The sequence below is a fragment of the Haliaeetus albicilla genome, chromosome 5 (assembly GCF_947461875.1).
Source record: "Haliaeetus albicilla chromosome 5, bHalAlb1.1, whole genome shotgun sequence".
NCBI classification, from domain to species: Eukaryota; Metazoa; Chordata; class Aves; order Accipitriformes; family Accipitridae; genus Haliaeetus; species Haliaeetus albicilla.
The window spans coordinates 11,371,065-11,384,070 of record NC_091487.1 but is presented as its reverse complement, the minus strand read 5'-3'; the positions used below and the strand labels follow the sequence as shown (position 1 = coordinate 11,384,070).

Here is a 13,006-nt window from a genome sequence, read left to right as displayed (position 1 = left end):
TCCAGAGCATCTTAAAAGACATCTTCTATTAAAGATAGAAAGAGTTAAGCAAAATGCAGACAGTAGATCTCACAGCTGGAGGTAAAAATAATATACATGGGTGTCTCTCTTGCTTTAATTGGAAGAGCGGCATAAGAGTGCGGAGCTTAGTTTCCCTTGCAAGAATGTTTTGTAGAAGGGTGCTTCGTGGAGGTTGAATGGGGAGAGCGAAGGTAGGTGGAAGGTGTACCTCTGCTTCAAAGCTGTGACAAAATGCTTGGAAAATGCCCAGAAAAAGAAATGACTGTAACGCTGAAGTTTTCCATAGTATTCCCTACAGGTCATAATTTTCTCTGTGAGGAAACAGAAGTTGGTATTGGAGAAGGTCAGACAGCCCACTGTGGTGCTGAAGATGATTGCGAGGGCCTCCTGTGCAAGACTGAATTTGAGAAAAAGGAGCAAATCAGGAAATAGGCATGGCACCCAACTGGGCTCCTACAGAAAGTGATCTTTCTGGTACTAGGCAAAAAGGGCCCAGTTTGAGAGCTTTGCCTTCCCTGTCTTCATGGGACAAATTCCCCCTGAGAAAAGGAATGCTGGAGAAAAAAAGAACGGGAAACTTAGGTGTAAATTCAGTAATGGGTTGTCGGATAAGTACTACAGAAAAATCCAGCGCTCTGGAGTGTCTCAGAAGTGGCTCCCTGTAAGTACATACTCTCGTGAATTTTACTGAAGTAAGGAGTTTTGTGAAGTTGGATTTTGTTTGATTTAGTTGGGCCCATATCCAAACCAGCTTGGCCTGTATTTTGGCCTAATGAGTACTTGGCTGGGATGCCACTAAGTGTATTTTTGGTGCTGCAAGAAGCGCGTAGGGATTGATGAGTCCTTGTGTGGCGCTCTTCGCCTGGACCAGTCCAGCAGCCCAAGCAGAGCATATGAAGGCTGCTGCCCAGCTGGCTTTTGTAGTAGTTAAAGAACTGACCGTCCTTCTTATAGGAGCTGAGGTTGACAATTACTTGAATTAATATTCAGAGTCTACAGTTTGATAGCAATGTTTCGTTTTGCCTAAATTGCCCTATTCTTTCCATTAGATCCTTAACTTTTCCCTTAGAAAAAAAACCAAACAAAACATGCAAAACCAAACCCAACAAGCTGTTTGATGCTGCTGGTACGAGATGCCTGTGATGTTCCAACTCCAGAAACAACCTCATTTTAATGTCGGGCAAAGTAATTCTTGCATTCAGACACAGAGAGGTTGTAATTAAGCTTTGTGCACTACTACCTGAGAAAAGATGCTTTTTAAACGGGAACCACATACATCATTATTAGTGCAGTTGGCCTGTTGCCCATCAAAACACTGGTTATTTTCTACCACGGCTACTCTAGTTCCTCTGCTTTTTCAGTTTCCTGTTATCTCGCATGGACATCAGCAGTCCCTTTGCCAAATTTCTTAGTAAAATTGTGGCACTCCAGACTCATAGGAAGAGGATTTATCAGCACTATAGCAGTTAATTGCTTTAGCTAGCATATGGCACTGTCCTTTGAACAGTGGAGATGCAGAAAGTGTGTGAATACTCTTGGAAGTGAATCACTTTGAAAGTTGTTCTGTCTTGGTGGGGAAGTTAAGACAACTAGTAATGCATAGTAACTAGTTTTACTGAGCTATTTTGAGAGATGCTATACTTTAAAAAGGCTGAATCTTCTGTTAATTTGTTTATATACTTTGCTTAGCTTGGCCTGTTTGGGTGTATTTACTCATTGAGTGTTAGTGCTTAGTTAGGTGCTTGAATACAGAATTCCTGAGTAAATTTGTCCTTTGTATCTCATTCTGTTTCACATGTTTCCCAGAGGAGCTCCTTCAGCCAGATCTATTGAAGGAATAATTATTGCATCAGGATTTAATGTATATCTTGATTGCACTTTGAAGACATTCTCTTGATGAGTTTTTATCATTTCAACAAGGGATCATAGCATGTAAATAAAGAAATAAACACTATCTTTCATATTAATCAACAAGATGATTAAATAATAACCACAATTGTTTATTGGTACTTGGAGATAGAGAGTAATGACTGTCTTGAGTTCCACAATGAGAGTACCAACAGGTAGAGACTCTCTTCTGCACAATAAAGCTGCATATAATTTAGGAGGCATTACGGTTTTAGTGTGCAGCTGCAACCATAGTGAAGTTGTGCAACTGTTTGCCTGGTGTACTATTTCAGGCATATGTTTTCATACCGAATGAGGTATTAGCAAGGAGATTTGAGATTTAGGCAATTAAATCAGTTCTCATTGCTACCTAAAACCCGAGGTTCTGTATAAACCCATGATTGCAGTGTTTTGCTTCACTGCAGGACACAGTTCCTGCTGGTTTCCGGATGCAGCAGGAGTCAAGAGCTGCTTCTTTCCTCAGAGGCAAAAGTCCAACTTGTCCCTCACAAGGCAGTGGCTTCTGGCTCCCTCTGAGTTTGGAACCAGAGCCTCATTTTTTCATCACATGAGTGTTTGTCTCTTTCTAAATCCTGCAGTGTTTGTAGAGGGAGAAGGAAGCACATAGGGGGTCTGCATCTCTAGAAGTTTATGAATTAAAAAGGTCTAGGAGTTTAACACACAGGTTTGGGAATGTAGAGCATAGGACTGCAAATTTTGGAGGTCTGTATTGAGTGTCCTGCCCCTTGTACTGACTAGCTGTCTAATCTTGATCCAAGTGAGTAATTTTGCTCATCAAGACACAACCAGTTCTTTGTACTGTAACTCATTTGAAGCCAATACTGCTGCTGGAAGAAACTGTGCAGCCGTCCTGCTCTCAGTGTTCATTTTTGCTTCTAACCTGCCATAAATATAAGCAAAGGAAGAGTTTCCTTCTCTGATCAGCTTACTAAGCTGACTCAGCCTGAGGGTCCCTGATGACTAGGTTCGTGGCAAGGTTAGGGGTCTAGATTTACCCCGAATTGGGTATGACAGCAAAGCACTGCCTTAGTTTCTCCATATTTCTGTTGCTTATAATACCTCATAGATGCTAGTACCAGTTTGATCTCACTGAAAAGTACTTGCAGATCCTGGGCTGAAAGGCATGATGAAAATATAAAGTAGCCACTGTATAAAGAGACTTTTTGTCGTCACATATTTATAAACTAATTTGTCCAAAGTGACAAGCCTTTGTATTGCAAGCATGGACCAGAATAGTGATTTGTCCTCAGAAGACCTTTTGGCATCAGTAGCATGGTCTCAGGTTGCCCACAGATGCTGGCAGTGTAACACTTTCCCTTTTTTCTGGCTTAACAGTCATTCAAAGTAATGTTAAAAGATAGCATGTTGGATGCTTTTACGGTACATATCTGAGAGTGGGCTATATACTGACAGTCTCAGGGTCAGATCACACATGTCTTATTCAGGTGGCAAAGCCCTCCTAGGCTTTGACAGAGCTGAGATTTCACCCTCCCTGCCATCCCCGGTTGCCCAGCGTGTGCTCGCTAACACATATATTTGTTCTACTTAACTCTGCAGGGTGATTTTTTTCCCATGTGGGTTTTGATATAGAGTCGAGTTTCTGTTTTTGTTTCTTGCTATACTGTTTGCTGTTGCTGATGGGGAATAGCAGAAAAACTGATTGCGTTCTTATTCTTATTCAAAAGGAAGAATGTTACAATTTTAATTGTACGTTTTAATTTTTCCTTCTTCTTCATCTTTTATGTTTTGAAATTCTGCATTTCAAAAGCAGGATCATTATCATTCAGAACATTAAAGCATGTCTTTTTAATAGCTTTCCCTTTTAATGTGAAAGAATGGAATTGAGGAGGAAAAACCAATCTGTCTTGAAGGAAATTCTCTGTTATCTAAGGATTTTCAGTGCAGCCAACAAGAGAGGATCTTGAGCTCAACTGACTTGGAGTGTTATCCTCTGCCTTGAGTAACTTGTAGAGGGTACAAAGAACCACTTTCATAATGTAATCACCAGCAAAGTCCATCTGGTCCTGCCAGTGACAAGGGGATTATTTCAGCTTTTTATTATGTCAGTGAGATTTTAGCATTTTAGGATTCAGCTGTCAAGCTGTTGGGGGAAAGAGGGGAAAGTTAGATTATAATTGAAACTCTGTTGGGGGAGAAATTAACTGAATATTTTTCAAGTAATTTTTCTACCCATATTTCCTTCTATTAGTCTCCTGATGGTTTGTCCTTATGAAATCAGATTAGAACACAATGACTTGATTTGTTAAGCAGGCAGTGATGACAATGAGCATCTGTTTGTCTGGTCCAGATTCCCATTAACACCTAGTAACATTGTCCTTTCTTGCTATTACTTTTATACAGAGCAGCACAGAAGCTTAACCTGTCTTCGAAGAGAAAGAAATACCATCCGCCCCTGCCACACACACACGACTTCTCTATATATGCTACTAACTTTAGTGGCATCCTGCAGCTCTGTCCTCCCCCAGCACCACCATGCCTTCTGAGAGCTGTGTCCAAAATCAAGGACAACCCTGGCATTGGAAAGGTAACTTCAGATTTCAATTTTTTAAAACAGTTTTCTAGATGAATTCTAACAGGGCTGGAAGCTTTCAGCCTAGAACAACGTTGGATAGGCCTAAGGCAAGGGTCTTGGGATAGAGAGATAGCCACATCCATTTGAATATGCCTGAGAGCTGTTACCTCCTGTTGACTTTGGAAAGAGTTGGCAGGCTCAGAGCAGATTAAGTGCTAGAGCGTCAACTTCCTTGAAGCCAGTTAACATCACTGACAGCAACATTGGCAAAGGGTGTTTTGTCACTCCCTCTATTAAAGTAAGAGACAAATTTTCCTTTGACATCATTGGTCCAAAACCATTGCACGTACAGGCTTCACCTTTGGCAGAAGTAGTCTCTGTGTTGCCAGCAAGGCTCAGCCACTGGGGCTGGTGCTGTCTGTCTGCTTGAGGTTAAGGAGATACGTTGAAGGGGCTTTGTTTCCCTCTGCTTCACATGTCATTGTAAATCAGGAGTACGGAAATGAAGTAGCAGGAGAGAAATAGATGTCTCTCCAACTTAGGAAATACAGCACCTTTCAAATTGTAAAATTTATGCTGATTTTATTTAAAATTAATTGAAATACAACCCAATTATTTAGAGCTTTATTCATATTTATAACTGTTTAATCACCCACACAGCAGAGTCTGAATACTTATTTACATGGGTTACAAGAGATTAGCGTTTGAAGATAGAATTGAAGTATTAAATGTGCACAGGAGAGCTAAAATATGCACCTTGAGTAACCATACAAATCAGCATTAACATAAAGAGATTGTCAGCCTAAATACCTATAGCTGACACTGTTGCTCACAGAGAATATTCTGTATTTCTTAAGTCAGTGAGTTTGTGCTAAATGGAAAACAAAGGAGTAATTGGGGCTATTTTAAGCAGGTGGAAACTCACAGATGAAAATGTGGTTTCTTCTGTTTTTCCAGTGTATTAGAAAAGAGGATGTAGTATTAATTGGTGGAATACAGCAAACCTGGCAAAGTAATTTAGAGATTCCCAAGTGGAAGAGGGTTTGCTAAGGAACACACTTTCTATGTGTGTGTTTTAGCAGAGCCCATTTGTCGTGCCTCCCTCTTCTCCGTGAGGCTTAGCACTTGGCCGTGGCACCAGGAATAACAGGGAGCATGGCATTTCTGAGTCTCTTTGCCTTAGGAAGACCTTTAAAGCATGCTTGTATCTCCTTGTGCCTGCAGCTCAATAAAACTGTCTTTGCACTTCATTACACTTGTGTGCCTGCAGCTGTGTGTACCCAAGAGGCTTTAACCTTTTTCCCTACGCTTTGAGGGTGGCTGGTGGAGCTTACTGGCACGACTTGCACCTCGTGGAAAGCTCTGGTTGATCTGGTATCTTCAAACAGATCAAGAAAGTCTAATAACAATCAAGTGCATGATCCCAGATGGCGGGAGATTATATGGCTAGTAGGCCTACCTACTTTCTTCGTTAGTGAGCACAGCAGAGGGCTTTCAAGGGGAAGAGCTCTACCAGAATGCCAAGGGGCATGGCAGGACCTTGAGCTGCTACGCTGCTTAGCTGTGCGAGCTTCTCCTCCAACGTGGGATATATATGTAGCATGCTGGCAATGCGGGTGGTGTTTCTCTCCTGCCTGGCACTCTACACCAAGAATTTCCAGCCTTTATGGTTCAAACGCTGCTGTTGACCCTCAAGTGTCTCTGTTGTTTAGCTCTCAGCTGAAAACATTACTGAAGATACTATTTGTTTGGGCCCAGTGTTCCAGCTGTGTTCTTCTCTCCATGTACTTGTTGACCACAATTTGAAAGAATCCTGTTCTGTGCTGGAGAGGATAAGAGCTCTCTGCTAATTGAATCAGCCCTTTAGTTCTTGAGTTAAGATCCAGACCATCCAAATGGTGATGGATTGTGCTAGTTACTAGTTTTAATGCTCCTCAAAAAATAAAGTAACTACGCATCTTCTCTGATCCGCAGTTTAAAATATGAAATACCTATTAAACGTTTCTCTCAACCCATTCTTCTTTTGCAGCTTTATAAATTACAGTGTTTGCCCATAAAAAAAATCTCCAGCAATATAGCTTTTTGTAAAATTATGAGTCAGCAGAAATGAAATCTGATGTATCCTGATTCTTAGAACTTGTGGTCAAAGGAAAAGTGTCAGTCCTATATAGGTGTTCTTTTAGTACTAAACACTCATAGTTTCACCTTCTCTGAGCAATGCCAATTAGCTTTTGGTAGCATTCAGCCCATGGTACAGTAACATTCTCCATTATAATTTCCTCTTCACCAGCTTCTGCTGATTAAGATTTAGTCAGCTAGTATCTCATTATGAGGATGATGGGAATAAAGTAATTGCCTTTCTTCCTCACACTTTAAGTAGCATAGCAATTGAGAGAACAATCAACAAACACTGGCAGATGCACTGTGGTCCTCTGTTAACTTCAGTCCTGCCTCTGCTAACAGCTTTTTACTTTAAACTCCTCCTGGTTATCTCTTTCCTTGGCTTTTTCTTGCAGCCTGTCCAATAATAAGTATGAGATACACATAGGGGACAGGATCAGTGATGGATTCTGGAGTCACTTTTTCCTACCACAGCATCTGTAGCTCTGGCTGGTGCTCTCCTTGGTTTGTGTGGTCGTTCCCAGGTCAGCGGTGTCCCTCGCCCTATTTCTGCTCTGTGGTTACAGTGGGTTAAGCAGCTGGTGGGGCAGCCTTTTCCTTCCTCAACTCCCCGCTTGCTGCTGTTTTATCTTTCATGGTTAGTTATGATGTGGAGGAGTGGTTCCTTGCTGGTTTCTGCTGTGCAGGTAAGAATCTAGCAGTGCTGATGGGCTGCCTAATTCCTGCGTAACTTCACTTTACTAAGCTGAGAATAACCCATCGAGGACCAGTCATTATTATCCTCAAGGGGGTGATTTCTCTGAGCACAGAGAGCTTGACAAGTTTTAATTCCCTTCTTGTCAAATGGTTTCTTTCAGAGCAGGACAGGATTCCATAGAGAAACGTGCTGTTTCTTACTGTGAAGGGGCTGAAGAGATAAAATTTAAGAAGAGTATGAAGAATAGAGTAATAAACTAGAAACTCATGAAGTGTCCAAGATACTTCAATGGGAACAATGTGGTTCCCTTTATGAAAAGCTGAAAAGGTGAATGATACATCAACCGTATGGAAATACCGTTTATTTTAAGCGAGTAAGGCCTGAATACTACAACAAGTAATTATTATCTGTAATGACACACTCTAGGTAGTCACATTTCTTTTGTAAACCTGCTGAAAGCTTAGAGCGAAGGACATGTTGAAACATTTACAATGACCAATATGATTGGCTTTCTCTGTTTCCCCTGCAATGGTAATTCTTAACATTTTTTCCCCCACTAATGCTCAAGGTTGTCTTTTAGTTGGTATTCAATACACTGTAAGAGACATGGGAACAGAATGTGGAAAATGTCATGTCACTTTGGGGCCAAAAGGGAAGAAAGGGCTCCAGAGGGCATCTAGAAGTATAGTGTCATAAGGCTGACTCTCAGACTAGGCAACCAGGCAAAGTGGTTGAAACAATAATAAAGATAGAAATTAGCAGGCAGGGATTAATGTGATATAGTAGGGATCAGTTGATGAAGCTTTTACAGGTGGAACACATACGTTAGAGTTCTGTGGAAGAGTCAGCAAGCATTTGAATAGGGTTGGTCTGGTTGATAGAGTGTATCTGGATTTTGAAAAAGCTTTTGACAAGTGCCCTGACCTAGTTTTTTTAAAGAACCCCTAAGCTGTCATGTATTCTCTAGTGGTTTAATAAGTGGTAGGAAACAAGAGGGCAGATTTTGCACTGGAGCAAAGTTAGCGGTGGTGTCATATGGAGGTCTGTGCTGTTCGGTGTCTTCTTAAATGCTTTGGATGAGGTGGTGAAGCTGCATATTCAGAGCAGCCAAAGCTAAAACTGACTGTGAAGACTTGGAAAAAGATGTCATGACACTGAAATTACTGAGTGGATAAAGAGGCTGATGACCTTTCATATTGATTAACACAAGGTAATGTACATAAGAGAAGGAGCTCTAACTATGCATGCACAAACGATAAGCTGTAAGGAAATCAGGCATGACTGTAACCCATTCTATCAGCCATTGCGGAAGCTGCAGCATTAGGTTTGTTATCATGAGTCTGAGCTTCTGAAGAAATGCCTTATTGACTGTTCAGGAGGCAAGAAGATTAAGCATCTTTAGTTTTAGAGGGGGGTCTAACAGTATGGGATATAAATACACATTGCTCTTCAGGCTCATAATGCTTAAATAACAGTCACTCATTGATGTTTTTTCTTTACTGGCCTTCTTCCTTGAGGTAGTATCTTTAAAGAAGTTGAATAGAGTATGGTAACAACTGAAGAAATTTAAAGTTTTCCCCTCCTCCCCTATGCATTTATCCCTAAATTACCTTCTCAGAGGGGAGCTGTTGCTGTGGCTGAGCGAGGGAAGGGCTGGATCCTAAGACCGCAGCATGCAAAAGCAGCAGCAGGCTGTGTTTTGCTTCTGATACAGACCTGGACCCAGTAAGCCTAAACCTTTGGAAAAAAGACCTCGCCAAACAAATTAACATCCATACCTGGAATTTCACCTTCCTTATTTCATGTGCACTTTCAAAGCTGCCCTACCATGACTATTGGCTTATCCTGCCGAAGAAACTCCCTTTGGCCAGAGCACCAATTCCGTGGAGAGCTTCCTCATGCATTAAGTCCTTTTCATTGGTTTCCAAGTTAAACACATGAATAAGAGTTATTTGGAACTGGGTGAAGGGACAGCTGAATCTAAAGAACTGATTGAATTGAGCAGAGGCAGCATCAGGACTATCTTGGGTGTTTCTATGGTGTCTAGAATTGGACAGGTCCTGTCACTGGTTATAGGACCTTGTCTTGAACTTGTGAGCTCGATGGATGTTTGGGGAAGGGAAGAAGCTTGAATTCTTGCTTATCATAAGCTGCATGACTATAGCAAAGGAAGTAACTGTGCATTGTGAGAACTGCTGGAGGAGGCAGGAATGTGAAAAGATCATTATGGCCACTTGAACTCAGTTATTGATTATTTGAGCCCAAGATCTACGTTTGTTCTTAATCTCACATCATCATCTCCATGCATATCATACAGTTCTGCTGTGGTGAAATTGCTATATGGCTTCTGTGGTTGAATATATTTGCTGTTAGAGACTTAGCACAGCAGAGAGCCTGTATGTATCTATTGCAATTTCTGTTTATAATTTCTCATTGTTTCAAGTACTGTCTTGGAGGGTGGGAAATAAATGTCTTACTAATTTCTTTTACGTTTCACAAATACCAATTTTTCCCCTTATAATAATTTCAGCAGAAGTGTGTGGACTTATTCTGTGATACAAATCTTTAATTAAGCCTTTTGCTTAATTTTCTTTACTAAGGGTGCAAAATGTTTTACACTCTCACATGTGCTTTCAGGGTTTGTCAATATTCAGGAATACCAAGCAGGGAAAAGCTTAAAAAAAATATATATTTTAGAACTGTAGGTCTTTCTGGGACTAGTGTTTCATATAATCAACAATAACCAAACTCTCATGCACAAAGGAAAATCCCACTACCAATGCAAACTGGATTCTGAAAGGAATTTTGCCCGCTACTGATAAATGTTACGTAGCAAATTTCATACCTTTCTCTTGAATGTGCCAAAAACATCAGAGTCCAAATCATTTAGCTGAATCCTACTTAAAAGGCAATGATCCAGTACAGTATGATTCTTGTAACTGAATCATTTTTGTGGTCTCTCTGGGTGTTATTAAATTTAATGTCAGAATAGTAGGAAAGACGTCTGAAAGCCATTTAATATTGTCACTGGAAAGAAGTTAGATTATGCTCAATTTCTGACATTAATGTGCTACTTAAGATAATTTATCATATTGTGGTATTAAAAAAGACATCCTTTTTACAGTGGCTGCTGTGTAGCATTCTAATTTGCTATTTTTCTTTAGCATGGTAGGAAGCCTTTTTAATGCAAAATGTTTTTTTCTGGGGTTCTATTCAACTCATTCTTTATAATACTGCATCACTTACAACAGCAACTTTAAGTGCTTGTCTCTGCCAAGGTTCCTGTCAATTTTTTATGTTAGAATGACAGAATCCTCCTATGTGAGACAATTGAAGTGGAGCATTTAAAGAGAACCTGAATTGTCAGACATGTTTCTTAGACAGGTATATACATACTGGTCTCCATTTATGAGTTTTAGACATTTACTTTCATTTATGCTTTACCAAGCCATAGCTAAGGTACTGCTAATATGATTTACTGATCATGTAGGGTTTTCTTAAGTGTGGTGTATGTCCCATTCACTGGTTCTTACGATGGTTTGATGACGGATAACAAATAGGTACTTAATTTTGTCATCTTTATTGCTGCTTGTTTCCTAATGACTAGAGTGTTATTTCTGATATAAATCATGTATCATACGAAGTACTCTTCTATCGATGTATGTAGTCCTGTATCATCCAAGGTACATAGATCCCTGCCGAAATGCCTTGAACTGCTTAAACAAAAAAGTGGAAAAATTAGATAAAAATACATATTCTTCTACTTTGTTTTCACCTTTAAAAATGAAATAGTTTTCTTCATGTCTTTTGGGAGCAGAGAATCAATGCTTCTATAATAGAGTACAATACAGAAGTGATTTTTTTTTTTTTTTTTTTTTTAGGTTCTCCCAGGGGAGCTAGATGGTCTATGCTAGCATGGCAATTTTGCATATAAATTTGCCATCCATTGGTAGCAGCAGTATATGAAAGGCTTGTAAGAACTACCCACAGTAAACCAATTTAGCAAGGGTTATATATCTGTCAGTTACAATTAAATCCATGAAAAATATTGGCTCTGAACTAGGACTTTTGTAATTTGATTTACACTGTAGTTGAAAAATAAGTGATTTCATTGGAAAATGGCCTTTATTCAACTGAATGTGAATTCTTTGTAATTTCTTGCTGAGAAATCTTAATTCAGAATGGTGGATGTCTAAACATAGTTATTTAATTAACCTGCTGTTATACGCCATTTTGTGAACACTGGACAAAATTAACTTCCTGGCTGCACGATGCCTGTCAAGGATGTGTGTTTCCAGGGAATATTTAGTGTCTGTTCAAATTTGATATAATGACATTTATTGCTAAAGACCAAATTGCTTGTTCATTTAGGGATTATGATGCCGCTGTAATGCAGAATATGACCAGCATTTTTAGAATGGATTCCAGTATAGTGCCAGCACTTTCCCAAAATACAGACAAATAAAGTCAGAGTTTATTTTAGTAAAAAAGGCTTGAGCACATGTATTTTAAAATTTTACATGCTTTTTAATTCATTCCTTCTATTTTTTCCTTCTCATTCTGTCTAATTTGAAACTGGACAACTCTATAAGCATCAAATGCTTAACAAACCATCACTATAAACATATGAACACTGCACATCCATTGATTTCAAAGGAGGTACCATATGTTCCAGTTATGCCTGTGCTAACATACTTGGCTGGGTCAGGGTCTTAATTTCTTCAGCAATCGAAATGCCGTGGAGTCTAGTCATTACTTAGTGAATTAGTGGAGTCTTCTCTGTCTACATGTCTGCCCCAAATTAAACCACATAGAGTATTTGCCACCCTTCAGTCCACTGAAAAATGAATGACCAACTTTCTGAGAGAGATATATATATATGTAGTATTTTTTTTTTATTTGTTGTCTAAAACATGCAGTAGAGGTCCATGATAGTCTTAGGAACAGAATTCAAATCTCTGGTTCTTTAAGTGTGAGACGGTCCTTCCTCTTTCTCTGGTCTCAGAGTTGACAGCCCTTCCATCTCTTTTGATTACAGGGTAATAATCAATGTGAACCTGACTGTCTCAGTCTCCTGGCTGTTTCTGTCTAAAATTGTGTAGGATTGTGTCATTCTCTCTGTTATCGCTGGCTCTTTTCTCTACAAATTCAGCCTTGGACGTGTTTTCTTCTGGGATGACGCATGCCTCACTGGTCTTGGAGGAGTTTTGTGTTCATTGACGTGTGACTTTGCCGTAGCTCCATTGAACTGAGCATATCCAAAATATATGGGCTGTAGTAGACAAAACTGCTAGTTTGCCTCTGGCCATCAGTCTCACGTTCACGTCTTGCTGTCAGAGAGTTGCTTTGAAATTTGGGTTTCACGGCTTTTTGGTCTGTCTCTTACTTTTTCCAAACCTGCTTTCTGGCACTGACATATGCTTGATGTTCTGCACTCCTGACCAGCCCTGAAGCCAGCCCGTTATTTTGGTTGCTGTGACTCCTCTGTCCTGTTCTCCTCAACTGCAGCTGGTTCCGTATGCAGGGGGAGGTCTGGAAATCACGAGTCCGCACAAAGGGGGCATGTCGGGCTGGCACTACTGGAGAAGGTCACAGCATGGGAACAGCGACTGCCGTGTGGCGATGGGGGAGAAGGTCCCTCCTTGTGACACTTGGGTGTGAAATGGTGTAGACAGTAGCAATGGAGGGGGAGGGCTGCAAGAGGAGGAAGAGCCAGGATGTACAGC

At 40.3% G+C, this 13,006-nt stretch overlaps 1 protein-coding gene across 2 annotated transcripts in view; it reads left to right on the top strand.

The window, feature by feature from the left end:
• KIF26A (kinesin family member 26A) overlaps positions 1–13,006 on the top strand; it is a 101,612-nt gene that overhangs the window by 66,818 nt on the left and 21,788 nt on the right. For both annotated transcript variants that reach the window (XM_069783325.1, XM_069783326.1), the window contains exon 5: positions 4,291–4,474. In XM_069783325.1, coding sequence (XP_069639426.1) covers positions 4,291–4,474 — 184 coding nt within the window. The remainder of the gene's footprint in view (positions 1–4,290; positions 4,475–13,006) is intronic.